Source organism: Sinocyclocheilus grahami, unplaced genomic scaffold (assembly GCF_001515645.1).
Source record: "Sinocyclocheilus grahami isolate Dianchi unplaced genomic scaffold, SAMN03320097.WGS_v1.1 scaffold15.1, whole genome shotgun sequence".
Classification (NCBI taxonomy): domain Eukaryota; kingdom Metazoa; phylum Chordata; class Actinopteri; order Cypriniformes; family Cyprinidae; genus Sinocyclocheilus; species Sinocyclocheilus grahami.
Genome location: NW_015505194.1, coordinates 3,088,446 through 3,102,643, shown reverse-complemented (window position 1 = coordinate 3,102,643; position 14,198 = coordinate 3,088,446). Strand labels below are relative to the sequence as shown.

Below are 14,198 nucleotides of genomic sequence, written 5' to 3'. Positions count from 1 at the left end.
TGTTCCAATGTATATTAGGTAACATGTCACAAGAGTTTTACATTTGCAGTGCATTTAATGTTCTCTCTTTCTTACCAAAGAGGCCTGCAGGAAAGGGCACGTGTTGCGTAAGTGCCCATTATTAGAGTAAGAAGCTTAGAAAACAAGTCCAGTGTTAAAGTCTGACTATGCCTAAAGCAATAAAGAAGTGTCTAGTATTAGTCTAAAATGAAACCTAGTGCACAATGTTAATACCGGCAACAAAATTCATGACCAAAATGATCATCAAAGAAGGTAGTCTAAAAACTGCAATACATTAACAATAAACAAAAATGGTTATAAATATCAACTGTCAAAAATGTCACTGATTGGCCTGCATGAGTTGAAGGTGAACAGTGAATGAACTAAAGCACTTTGCTTTACATACAAGATTAATAAGGTGAACGTGAATTTAGTTAAGTAATAGAATGTCTAAAAACAGACAATGAATAACTAAAGCATAAAGGTTTCATAACATTTAATGCAACAATGTTTTATCAGGAGCTCAGGTTTACACAAGGACAATTTTCTAATTTTCTGGTAAAAGTTTATACATTTAAATTAATATATAAAATATTTGTAATAATTTGGTTTGCTTGGACAATAGCCAAATAGTAAAACTGACTAAGATGAATAAATATGACGTGACAAAATATTGAAAAAAATTTAACATTTTTACCAAAAGAAAAAAAAAACGGAAAAATAAAATAATTAACACTGCTAGTGCAGAGCAAATGCGCATTGATACTGCAAAATTAGTAGGGTAAGAAACAGTGAGAGTTGTAAGAATTATGGAAGTAGGAAGAGATGGGGTGTATTTTTATGGCATTGGTTCTTTATCTAATTTCTATCCTGGTTATTTTCTGTGATTAGTGCAAATAGTGGAGAGCTCAGTCTACTGGCATCTGCACAGGATTCTGATGGCATTTACAACAGCCAGCACTCCTGGGAAGAGCTCTAAGCCCTTTGCTCACACTACTTGTTCTATATTTCAAGTGCACTAAAAATTCCCTATTGCATTGTTCAACCCAAGATGCCGAGCAGAGGACACTCCACTTCAGTCTGGGTCTGTGCACTCAAGTCTTCTACATGTCCATTTCCAATAGTCTGAGGCAGATAATAACACCATTGACATTTGCTCGCTGATATATCAGAAATGTCTTCTACCACATACATGAAAATCCAGCAAGGTTATTTGACTTTCCTAGCTTGGGCAGTAAAAGCTGCACAGACTTCTGGCCAGAATAGGCCGCTGCAGGTAAGAGATGCCCTTTACATTCTTTTCCATTTTGGGTTAATATTAGCATTTCCACAAAGAGAAGAGGCTTTTCCCCAGCATATAAAAGTGACTTCATTCTGCAAATTCAGCTATATCATTGGATGCTACTGCCACATTGACATTAGATGGGATTCAGCGGCACGAGGCCACAGTCACGGGAGGGTTAACGTCACAATCAATGGCAGATCAGCAGGAGGACGCGAGGAGCCTTTGGCAATCCAGCCCTGCTCTTCAACAGGCTTTGCTGATTACTTACTGCAAGGTGCAATTATCCTCGCCATTACCGTGGCAAAAATCAGCCTCTCCCACAAAAGCACAACACTGATGGAAAAAGAAAGACAAAAACATGAAACAAGGACACCGATCACAGCAATAATAATAAACACGAGGAGACTTGGAATAACATTCAACTATGGCATTTAAATTAATTTATTGGCTCAGAAAGCAATGGCAGATTACACCTCAGAGCAGGCAGCAAGCATGAGCCATTGTTTTGACCAGTTCATGAATAATTACAGCACCTCAAATCAAGTTTTTTTATTATTATTTATTTATGAAACCTTAATACTGTAATCACTGGAAAGTATCTTTTTAAACCTCTACTCTTTACAAAGAAGATGAACAGTATATGTAAACAGCACTTTTTGTTTGTAATTGTAATGCTCCTTTTTAAAATGTGCACATCATTAAAAACACAATTCTTTAAAAGATTAGATGGAGAATATATGGAGTAACGTCTAATGACACAATATAAAAGAGATCAAGGAAGGGAAAACAATCCCAGCCTGATCTCTCTCAAAAGTGACTGCATACGTAAGAACAAGAAACAACATCAAGAGCCATATGTTTATGCATGTCCATAAACCAATAGATTTCTACAAAACAAAACTGAAAAAAAAACCTGTGCAAAGAAATTTAAATCAGGAAGCTAAGAACAAAATTAGAAGAGATAAGAGATAACGAAGAGAATGAATTAATAATAAGAGAACGAATTTTAAAAAATCACATTCCCACAGTCATCAATATTTACCTTGAACAAAGCCATTTATGTGTTTAAAAATGATAAAGGATATGTGAGGATGTTGGAAAAATGAATACCAAACCAGAGGGGAGAGATGTGAGAGTAAATAGCAGTCAGGGAGTTTGATGCGCTTGTTTCACCCTCCTGACTAAGGCAGTAAAACCTGGAATGGATACTAATAATCTCATGTAGTTCTCCATGTTGTGCAGGTCATCCCTGTTTACAAGGAGTTTTGACCGAGGCAAAATGTTTGGCAAATCTTAGTGTGTCGTTCTCTGCTGGCATCGGGAGGCACTTTCTGAGACACTTCGAGTGATTCCTACAACAGAATCGATAATGACTGCTCACTTTTAGTTACCTCCGAATTCATTGTGCACATCTTCTTCATAATACTTAAAGTATCCAGAAATTGACTCCATCTTCATTATACTGAGAAACCAGCTAGCGTTTCCTGAACAGTATAAACAGGCCCTGCAAACCAGAAAATGGAGATCTATACAATGTACATTACTTGGGTCAGTGATATAAGTAGGGCAGGAAGTTTGATCTTTGATGACTGATCTTTTTGCTCTGGGAATGCCACTATGTTCAGACGAGGGACTGAGGAACTGACAACAAGAGCAAAGTGCTATAAAACCGGGTGTGAAATTACAGGGAAGTTGTTCAATATTATTGACCCCAGACAGTGAACCAGGCTCTTAACTAAGCCGTCCCTCTAGTTCTGCGCTTATTGCGCAATGACGGCCACAGCACCCAAGAAATGACTCCGTGTGAGTGCATTCTTTCTGAGCCTAGTTCCTGTGAGCAGCCCATTGCATTTTTCATGAGAACTCATGTCTCCTGTTATGAGTTCGCATATGTCTCTGAAACTGCTCCTAGTTTTTTTCTCTCCTTCCATTTTTCCCTTTTCTCAGAAATCCTCTCATCCCTGATATTGAATCCAATACCAGTGTATCTGCTTTTATAGCGTTATCTCTTGTTTGAATGGAAGGTTTCCATCACTATGGATGTGTATTGGCAACGTTGAAACAAACTGGAATAGATTAAACCTGAAGTCAAGTGAGACGATCACTTATTACCACTAGATGGCACTAAAGCAACACAATAGCAGACTAGGGCACCATAACTCGCACAACAAAAAAATACTGCAGCTCAGGCAGAACTCTACTAGAAATAAAAATAATACCAAAAATAAAAACAGAGTCCAAATGAAGTGACATCTTCTGAAACAAACACTATTCACAGATGTCCGCACGCATAGAGAATCAATTGATTACTCATAACATAAACAGAATAAATAACTGAACTGTTCCCAAAATAAGACTTGTCCTTAAATTCCAGACTTGTAGGATCATCAGTGTTTGTACCATAGACTTGAGATGTACTTGAGAGGAATCGAGGCAGGATATTGCCAATGTCATTATATTTGCAAGTCCGGTCTTCAGGACAAGGATTTTGACTCCCTGCTATTGCTTCAATTGATGTTGAGATGAAACATCACAACACAAGTTTTGACTTCATCATGAGCAAATCACTTCATGCCGCCCTTCGTGTTCCTTCGTTTGAAACACAAATAGTATCTGAAGAGCAGGGTGACACATGAAGTTTGTAGACTGGTTTCGCCAGAACATGCGGACAGGCTTTCTACAGTTGAGGAAAAAAGCAAACTCCAAAACCACAATGACGCCACGAAATGTTATGACATGGTGCTGAATGCTGAAATATGGTCGTGTAGCAGAGGAGTCTTCTACTGAGGCAGGGGGTCTTCATGGGGCAGGGCTATAGCACTATCCAAATAACTGGAACCGAATGTCAGGTTGTCAGGGCTACGTAGGGGACACAGAGACAAGGGACAAGGGACAAGAGTGCAACAGCCTGGAAGGCATAGGCTGGCATCAGTCAGTTAGTAGTTACTCCTGTAGGCATTTTTAATGATGTCCAGGGGGATCTAGAAAGGAGAAGTCATCACAGAAATGGGCTAAATATTTGTATTTTTGCCCTTGCCTGAATTTGAGCCATGTCAGAATTGGTCATTATCACCACAAATATGTAGATAGTTTGTAAAGGAATGTTAATGTGAACATCAAATTATGTTGACTTGTGAATGGACAATTCTCAATCCGGTCTCACTTGGGAGTATAAGTCTCTCCCACGTCTGTCTGGTCCTCGAGAAGTCTATTGATCTTGCCTGTCTTCTGCAGATGGCTCAGTTCAGATCGATGGTGTTAAAGACCCACTCAGTGAACTTCTTGAGCTTGGCAGCGGAGCTTTGAGACTCTTCTTGCAGCCTCTGATTGTCTTCCCAAAGCCTCTTAATTTGTGCCTGCAATTTCAATTTCTCTTCCCTTTCCTGAAGGACAAGAAAAACAGGGTGAGAGAATGATAAAGTTGAGGGTGAATACACTCACTTTAAAATTTTGGCAGAGCTTCTGTTTACAACAGAGTTAATAGGGTTGTAGAAGTCAAAGAGGTTGTTCTGAATATTGTATAAGTTCTCCTCACTTTCTTTAAGTCCTCCTGCAACATCTTCACTAGAGCTTCCAGCTGAGAAACCTTCCCACTGTAGCTTGAAGGCCCCTCACTAACAGAAGAACCAGAGTTAGGACAAAACGGATGACGTGCAAGAAACTACAACATAACTAAGAAACCACATTCACAAAAAATAAGAATTACACATTGGATGGTGGATGTACCTGGGGGAGAGTCTGGTGTGGGGCACTGGCTGCAGCTCTACATGCTGAGGACTGAGTGAAGTCTCTCCTCTCTGACTGATGTCTTGAGAACTAAACATAAACCCTCGCTGCACTGAGAGGGGAATGAAGAAGAAGAAGAGTGTGATGGAGTTGAGAGAGAGAGATGATGATGTGATGACAAGCAGAGCATTAATTTAACTGTGAAGGCAGCATTAGGCATATGATAAAGCTGCACCTCAAGCTTAACACAGACGCACATTCCAAGACATGATTTCACATCTGTCCATCAGTGCAAGTCCTCAGGGGACATTTCCATTTATATAACAGCAGTTCACTCATTATTCTAAATCCTTCCATTTCAGCAAATCATGATATGACACAAAATGGATAAATCCTTATCCTCATAAGCCTAAATAACTAAAGTTTAAGACATATCAGGTTCTTGCCACCAAGTAATGGGTGTTTCTTTAACTACCCACTTGTGGCCCTGTTATTAAACTCCCTTAAACACTTTTCACTCTCTCATTAGGTTATTTTTCACTCTCTTTAGGGCAGTCGTGGCCTAATGGTTAGAGTCAGACTTGTAACCCAAAGGTCGTGGGTTCAAGTGTCAGTACCAGCAGGAATTGTAGGTGGGGTGAGTGTATGTACATTGCTCTCTTCTACCCTCAATATCCACGACTGAGGTGCCCTTGAGCAAGGTACCAAACCCCCAATTGCTCCACGGCAGCCACTTTCACTTTATTTAATTTTACAGTCACAGGAGAATTCTCTCATTTTTTCATGAACATTTTCATCACAAGCACCATTCCCTCCAAAAGTTAATTTATGGGTGTTGTTTGATAACATATTGTGGTTTTTCCATCTTTGGAATAAAATGGTCTACGCTTTTATCTTGCTAAAGCAAATTTTTTAAATCTTAAGTTACACAGTGTAGCTTTAACAATCAAACCCTGCCATATGAAAGTGCCCTTACACTTTTAATAAAATTAAAAAAAAACTCCCTTCTTCAAAAGATGGACAGGTGGATTGTGCAAAGCTGTGACAAAGCTGAGAAGGAGAGATAAAGAGAAGAGAAATGGGCTCACTGCGCTGTGGTCTTCTCTCACCCTCGAAAGCATTGGCAACATCTACGAGGTGGGTCCAGTCCAGGCCACTGTCTGTCTCTGTGTCCGGGAGGGGCATGAGACCCAGTTCAGGAGGAGGTGGCCTCTGTCGCTCGTGCAGGTCTGCTAGAGAGGTGTCAGACGCTGAGAGGTCACCTAACACATAGCCAATGAGAAAACATGAGGTGGTGTGTGTGCGCGCATGTGTGTGATTATGCGCTTTTGCCCAGTTAGAGCTTGTGGAGTGTGGATCTTACACAACATAAATATCAACTTTAATGGAACTACATTGCAATGCACTTTCATAACTTGCAGTACTGAGTCTCTAAAAATCTTTCCAGACAATAAAACATTTAGCTGAATTTGAGCTTTTAAGTTATAGTAATATTGTATGTTTGTTAAATGCACAGTCTCATTTTTTTCCCCACAAGAATTAGTTTGAGATCAAACAATAATTGGTGGAGCCCCTGTAGTCATGTCTCGGACCCCCTGTTGATGACTCCAGGCTTAATAAATTTGTTCTATGATATTTTGCAATTTCAGGACATCTCTATAGAATGCGCTAGCCTGTAACCGCACTCTGACCCAATCATGACAGGTTTTCTCACCATGCATCTTGATGCCCATTTTGTAGGAAGGTCTGCGCAGTGGGGCGCCACGGGTGGTCGGCGAACGTGGAAGGGTAGAGCAGCTGAAGAGCACCTCGCTGGCCAGAGCCTGCTCCAGAACTGAATCTCCCAGAGACGGCAGCCGCTGACCCCGGTATATACTCTCATCTGACAGGGTGCGGTGCAGAGAACGCCTCCCTGAGCTCGCTGGACCTGAGGAGGACTGCAGGGAAGAGAAGGGAAGGGATATATGATTGATGTCACTAACCATCTATTACCGTTCACACCAAGAACGATAACTATAAAGATAACTATAATGATAACTATACAAACGTCCACACCAACACACAATAATGTTCTGTTTATTCTAAGTGTGTGTTGTAGTTTTGTCATCTGCTTCTAAACAAATGTTTATTGTTCAGCTCGGGAAAAAAAAGTTCCTCTGTGCCGTTATCATTATAGTTGTGTTGTGAACTCTGCTATTCTTTTAAAATGAGAACAATTATATAGCAATTTTGATTAAACATTCATCCCTAATACCAGAGGTAAACAGAGCCAATGATGCAATTGGCCAACCTTATTCAAAAATGGAGCACACTGGCTTAGTATTACAGTTATTTCAGTTGACAGACCTTGTCCTCGTGCTGCTTGGATGGAGGACTTTCTGGCGACAGAAGTTTCTTCAGACCTTCTTCCACTGTGGACTTGCACATGGCTTGAGGAGAGTGCAGATCCCTAAGAGAGGGTCTGGACTGAGAAGACCCGGGGTCTGTCCCCTCACCCTGTGGTCTTCTGAGGAAAAAAAAATGAATTAAAACATTAAATCCTTAACTGTTATTTTTAAAGGGGTCATATGACGTTGCTAAAAAATAAAATTTTGTGTATTTGTTGTAATGAAATGTGTTTCATTACATGCGATTTAAGGTAAAAAAAAAAAAAAACATTATTTTCCACATACTGTACGTTATTGTTCCTCCTCTATGCCCCACCTTTCTGAAACTCATTGATTTATACAAAGCTCATCGTTCTGAAAAGCGAGGTTTGTTCTGATTGGCCAGCTATCCAGTGCGTTGTGATTGGCCGAATGCCTCAAGCGTGTGACGGAAATGTTACGCCCCTTACCATACTGTGATGCCGTGTCCCGGTGCGATGAGACAAAACCAGTAAAACCCATTAAAAACGAGGCATTTGTAGCATCCAGTGGGGACATAATTACTGATTATAATTACTTATACTGTTTTTTTTACCCGTTGCGTATCGAGCCGCGTAAACATAAAACCATGTCTGCATTTGTGATCTGAGAAACGACAAACAACAAGCACTACTCTACACTGCTCAAAACTCGCATTTGAATCATCAGTGGCAAATCCTTTAAATATGAAAACGTACTTACAGGCTTGTGAGTCAGCATTATTTGTCAGAACACCGGCATTGTAGGCTACTCTCCCAGTAAACAGTCCTCGTCCTCCGTAAAATGCGCTGTGCACATCTGAATATTTGGTTTGAACTGTTCTGGAACAGTGTTGTAAATACAACTTAACCACTGATTTCTAGTTGTGTCCTCTTTTGGAAGGCCAAATAAAGTAGTTTCGCTTTCACAACGAAACACACAGCGTCTCCACGTCATGGCGGCTGCGGTAACAATACTACAGCGAGAATCAAAGTTACGCCTTCTTTCTTTGCGTGAACATTTGTGCGATGTTATGCAAATCTTCCTACACAGTGACGTAGACATGTGGGGGCGTGTTTAAACGAGGCGTTTTAGGAGGGCGTGGACGAGTCTTAACTTTTATAAAGAATATCTCTTTGGGTTTGAGACTTTAGTCTTTGCAACTTTAGGGACCTTATCTATTCACGAACAGCTTGTAACACTCCAAAGAGAAAGGAAAACTTCAAATCGCATCATATGACCCCTTTAAGGCAACAATTTCCATATTAGCAGGACCAATATGCACAGATTTAATTTCACTATTACTCTTCTTCTCCAGAAGGTGGCAGTCACATATTGGTAACAAACAAAAATACAAGACCCACTGAGGAAAACAAAAGCTAAAAAATATTTTTTGACAAAAAGATCACACATTTATTGCCACTAAAGAGGAAGGTCAGAGAGAGCAAAAACAACTAGATCAAACCTAACTGTATATAAAACAAATTTATCCAACAGGAATGTAACTAGTCCATGATTTGCTTGTGCCTTTGTTTATCCTTTCAAACATCACTTCTTTACACCTTAATAATCCAGTCACACATCTTTCAGCCATCCATCATACCCACAGCCAAGCTCGCTTACTTACTTGCGCGTGTCCCCAAAGTCCACAGAGTTGATGGTGCTGCCTGGTTTCCTCCAGCCGATCAAGTATTTGCTAGTGGCCCCCTGGCGCGGATAGAAACTCTTAGGGCCAGGTGACACTGAGCTCTGGGAGGAGGAGGAGGAGGGGGAGGTGGCTGAGGAAGACTCTTCACGTGGGGAGCTATGGCTAGAGCTCAGGACTGCAGGGCTGACAGAGTGGCGTGTGCTGAGGAAGAGCCAGATAAGGGAAACTATGTCTAGACTATCACAAAAAATAAATAGTATACATACTTTATAGTATCTATATGTATATAAAGTATATGTATACAATATTCCTAGTACAAACATTTGATACAGTATATCAAAGAACTGAATTAACATTCAAACTCTGAATCATATTTCTAGATATATACTCAAGCAATAAGTGAGTTTTGCATCACATTTTGTTTCTGTAGTTAAATAACTAGAGTTCTGGGTATTTGCTAAGTTGCTGCTAAAAAATCCCATACCAAAACACATACTTAGAATAAGAGGCCATGTCACTCAAACTGTAGGAACTGCCATCCCGGACCAGTAGATGGGTCGGTGGGCCTCGGGTAGTAGGCGGCACATCTGCAGTGGACACTGGGGAATCAGCAGCAGGAGGGGACCTCTCAAGCACCCTCCGGCTGCCTTCTGTAGGGCTGTGCCAAGGTGAGGGAGCTCTTTCTCTGGTACCAGTAGCTCCCACAGCCAGCAGAGAGCTGGAACTCCCTTGGGTGGGGCCGTATGTTGTAGCATCAATGCCGCTGTCGGCTGAAGCACCCTGCAGATACCCACCACCCAGTCCGTTCGGCTCAGAGTCCGGCTGGTCTCCCATCCCTCCACTGCCCATATCATACCACTTGTCATCGCTGTGACCCCCACTAGACGCGGTGCTGGAGAGCGTATTACTGCTTGAGTGGGAGTATGGACCTTCAGACTGTAAGAAAAAGGAAATGGGCACTGAAAAGGTCATATATTCAGAAAGAGCTACACAAAAGCAAACTAGATTTCCCACCAGCAATTTCTTAGAAAAAATAAACTATAAACAAAAATGCATAACTGCTTATTAATATTTGAAAAACTTTGGTCTGCTAAATCAAAGTTGACCAACAAAATGTGGTGCAATCAACACACACAAAAAATAAAACAGGAAATGATATCATAGAGAGGACCCCTGGAGACCTTCATGAATGCTTGCTTTTAAACAAATGCTTATTGTTCATCAGCCTGAGAAAAAAAATCTAGAACGACATGGCAAGGTTAGTTTGTGTTGTGCAACTCTCCCGAAAACGTAATGATATTCATCAATTAATAGATTCAAATTAAATAAAACTTTCTACACTGGAAAAAGTATTTTAAAATTTTTTATGAAAAAATGATTAAGATGTAAACTCATGTTTTTAAAGAAAATATTTTACTTAATGCTTACGCCACATTACATTGACAGAGTAATTAAATATTTTTTTTTCTTGAAAATGGTATAAAAGTGTTCTCAAAATCAAAAACTAACATAAATACAAGAAGTACATTTTCTCATACATTTCTGTTCAAAAGTTTGAGGTCAGTAAGATTTGGAAATGTTTTTCAAGATGCCTGCATTTATTTGATCAAAACACAGTAACAGCAGTAATATTGTGAAATATTATCACAATTCAAAATAACTATTTCTATTTTCATATATTTTAAAATAACATTTATTTCTGTGATGGCAAAGCTGAATTTTCAGCTGTCATTACTCCAGTCTTCAGTGTCACATGATCCTTCAGAAATCATTCAAATCTTGCTGATTTGATGTTCAAAAAAAAATTTTTTAATTAACTTCTTTTGAATATTTTTTTAATTGTGCTGCTTAATCTTGTTGTGGAAACTGTGATACTGTCACTTCTGATCAATTTAATGCCTCCAGAATAAAGGTATTAATTTATTTTTAAAAATCTTGTTGACCTCAAAATCTTCTTAAAGGATTACTTTTAAGTAACCTTCTAACCAACATATTAGCTTAGTGTTAACAAAGCACTTTGGATGGGTAAATGCAGAGCACTAATTCCGAGTATGGATCACCATACTTGGCCACATGTCACGTCACTTGTCACTTGTCACTTTAGTGAAGAGGTATTTGAGCGGTTATATGCAGCAGTCAAGAACCCACCTGGCTGCCCTTCTTGGGTGAAAGGTGAATGACCTGCTCCTGTCTCTGGATGCGTGGGCCGCCTGAGTAGGACGAGCTAGACTTAGTGACTGGAGCATCTACAGAACATAAGAGATAAGAATGCATTAGAAAACAGGACATTAGACGGTACTTAACAGAAAAAAACACACACACACTTGAGACTAATTTAGATGAGCAACGTCATAAACAAAGCCCAAAGTACACATGCATATGTGTACGCACACGCAATGCATACATGCATTAATGATAAAAACATTCCTTCAAAAAAAAAATAAAAAAGTTTGATTTCCAAGCAATCTAATTTGACCAATATAGATAACGCAGTCTGTACTGATTTCATTACAGGATATTTAGTGTAAATGAACCTATTGTGTAATTGTTGGCTGTTACATAATGACCAGCATAACAAAAATAGATGGCACAAGCATTTAAAGTACACAGACTTCATGAGTGGGAGGGGGATGGATGGACCGGAAGCAGAACGTCAGAAAAGATACAAACTTGAAATTATTCTAAAATATCAGACACTTTGTGCATCACAGTTCACACAGACTGATTACACAGGCTATAAGACATAATCGAGTAGACTTCATTATGGACATACATTTGTGAAAAGATTAGGGGAAAAGGTCATTTCTTTGTACATGCATGAGCCACTGCACTTTGTCAGAGGGGGGCAATTCCTTTCTAGCTTTATGAAAAGGCTTTCCTTCCCATCTTGACACCTCACTTCTAGGCTTGCTGCGATAGACGGTGTTTTTGGTTATACCGGTGTTAAGCCGCAACACCGGTTACGTCATTTGCCTACCGCAGCACCGCCCCCCCCCCCACCGTCATTTTTATTTTTTTTAATAGTAAAATACAAAAAAGACAATCATTTAGCCTAGTTCAGTTAGAGGACAGACACTTTTAAAAACGAAACACTGAATGACAGTGCACCACAGAGCAGGAGTCAGATTTTATTTATCACGTGATGAGAGTGAGTCGAGCTGACTGACAAGAGTGAAGTGAGAAAGACAAAACCATGGCAGGAGAAATGCAAAGGCGCCTGTTTGGCAATATTTTAGATTTTGAAAAGCCTATTGACTGGAAGTTTTTTTAAACATTCGTTTCATATTTATTTGGTTCCACAGTGTTTGCTGATTACTTTATTTAAACTTTGTGTATTTTATTTATTTTATTTTACATCAAGGTGTATATGCCGTGCCTCCAAGCGTTTTTATTCGTTTTGCTAATAAACGTTGATTTTCAGTTTTATATGCCTATTTAAACTTTGTGTAGCCCAAGTAATTTGTTATTTTATAAGGCATATATGGTGTATTTTTATTAGTTTTGTTAATAAAAGTTCTATGAGTTTGACGTTGTTGTTGCTTGAATTGAATCAACGCCGAATTGCCGCTAATTTGAAAGTGAAATTAAAATGCACACGGCGCTTTTTCAAGTATTTGAAAGCCAAGAAATCCAAGGAAAAAAGGGAAACTCAAATTAACTAACACCCCACCCCAACGGTGATACCGATATTACCGGTGGGAAAATTTTCTCACTGTCACAACCCTACCCACTTCCTGTCTCTACCTCCCTTCAGTGATTCAAAGCGGAGTTTTGCTTGTTTTTCAGAATCAGATTTATTTTATTTTTTAGTGGTGCATAATGTCTTAAATTAAACAGTTTTAAATTAAATATCTATATTAGGGATGGTCTGATAACCGGTTACAAGGTATACCGTGATTTGAAAATTTCACGGTTTCAAAGGCACTAATATTTTCTGTTATACCGTTCCTGCGGTATGCGCTGTTTTTCCATGTCTCCTCAAAGACTGAAAGTGTAGGAATCCCTCAGGTTGAGTGCAGTGTAGAGAGTAACACGTTTGAAGTACAATCTGGAATGTCTTTTTCTATCAATTCTTCAATAGGTAGATCTTGTCTTTCATAAAGGCCGAGCTGAGGGATCTTGGGCCTAAAAATGTTGGTGACCACTGATATAAATGATATCTGTATTATATAACTAAAATTAAATAACTGTAATTACAGATTTAGGTTAAATAAAGATGTCAGTGTTTATTTTTCTTTTTTTTCCACATCAAAAGCTTCAAGACAGCCCACAATTCAGCAAACATGTCAGAAACAAATCAAAGAAAAAATAAACAAATACTGCTGTTCCAAATATTCTGTATGTTGCTCAAAAATAAAATATATTGTGTTCAGTGAAAAAAATTATTTATTTATTTATTTTTACCCAGACATTTAAAAACAACACATTTTAGAGCTGTAACAACAATACTGTGAAACTGTGATATTTTTGCTTAAGGTTATCATACCGTCAAAATCTCATACCGGCCCATGCCTAATCTATATAAAATAGAAAATATATTTTTAATTTAGTAATTTTCAGAGTAGTTAGGAAGAATTTAATGTTCTTGAGGTTCAAAGCCACCCCAAAAGACAAAACCGACATGGGTCAGCATTTGGCGACTGACCTCTCATGCTCCGAACAGTCTACTGCAATCATGAGAGCGGCGTATAATTCTAGGCAGTGGTAACATTTACAGCACGGGTCATATAGTTTACTGGGCCAAACGGCTCAGATGTGTTTTGTGTGGGCCGGACCCTGCTATTACAGTCCAGGTCTCTGAGAGGTCACATAGCAGAGCTAAGAAGGGTCAAAATGTGGAGGTGGGCAGCTGGACCACAACAATCAGAGAAGCTGAAAACTGTAAGATTGTTTCAGAGAAATATACAAAAGTGGGGACATAAACAGAGACCGAAAGTGAGAGACCGACACAGTGGAGGCAGCAAGACTGCCTGCAAGTCCTGCAGTGTTAGAAAAAAAAACGGGAATATTCCTATCAAACACAGGAGATGTGGAAATGCCGAGGAATGGAGAGAGGAAGAGAAACAAGTAAAATACGCAGAAAGGGGGTGGCAGTGTGAGTCACAGCACCTAGAAAAGTGTGTGTGGGGGGGGGGGGGGGGGCAGGGGCCCACAA

At 39.5% G+C, this 14,198-nt stretch overlaps 1 protein-coding gene across 1 annotated transcript in view; it reads right to left on the bottom strand.

Annotated features, from left to right (window-relative positions):
- Positions 1 to 2,394: 2,394 nt before the first annotated feature.
- LOC107602646 (signal-induced proliferation-associated 1-like protein 1) overlaps positions 2,395 to 14,198 on the bottom strand; it is a 101,710-nt gene continuing 89,906 nt past the window's right edge. The window contains exons 11-19 of the mRNA XM_016295211.1: positions 11,192 to 11,289; positions 9,540 to 9,979; positions 9,023 to 9,244; positions 7,358 to 7,517; positions 6,726 to 6,948; positions 6,100 to 6,273; positions 5,012 to 5,123; positions 4,821 to 4,899; positions 2,395 to 4,668 (exon numbers count right to left, since the gene is read on the bottom strand). Of these exons, the coding sequence (XP_016150697.1) occupies positions 4,525 to 4,668; positions 4,821 to 4,899; positions 5,012 to 5,123; positions 6,100 to 6,273; positions 6,726 to 6,948; positions 7,358 to 7,517; positions 9,023 to 9,244; positions 9,540 to 9,979; positions 11,192 to 11,289 (1,652 nt within the window). The 3' untranslated portion in view covers positions 2,395 to 4,524. The remainder of the gene's footprint in view (positions 4,669 to 4,820; positions 4,900 to 5,011; positions 5,124 to 6,099; positions 6,274 to 6,725; positions 6,949 to 7,357; positions 7,518 to 9,022; positions 9,245 to 9,539; positions 9,980 to 11,191; positions 11,290 to 14,198) is intronic.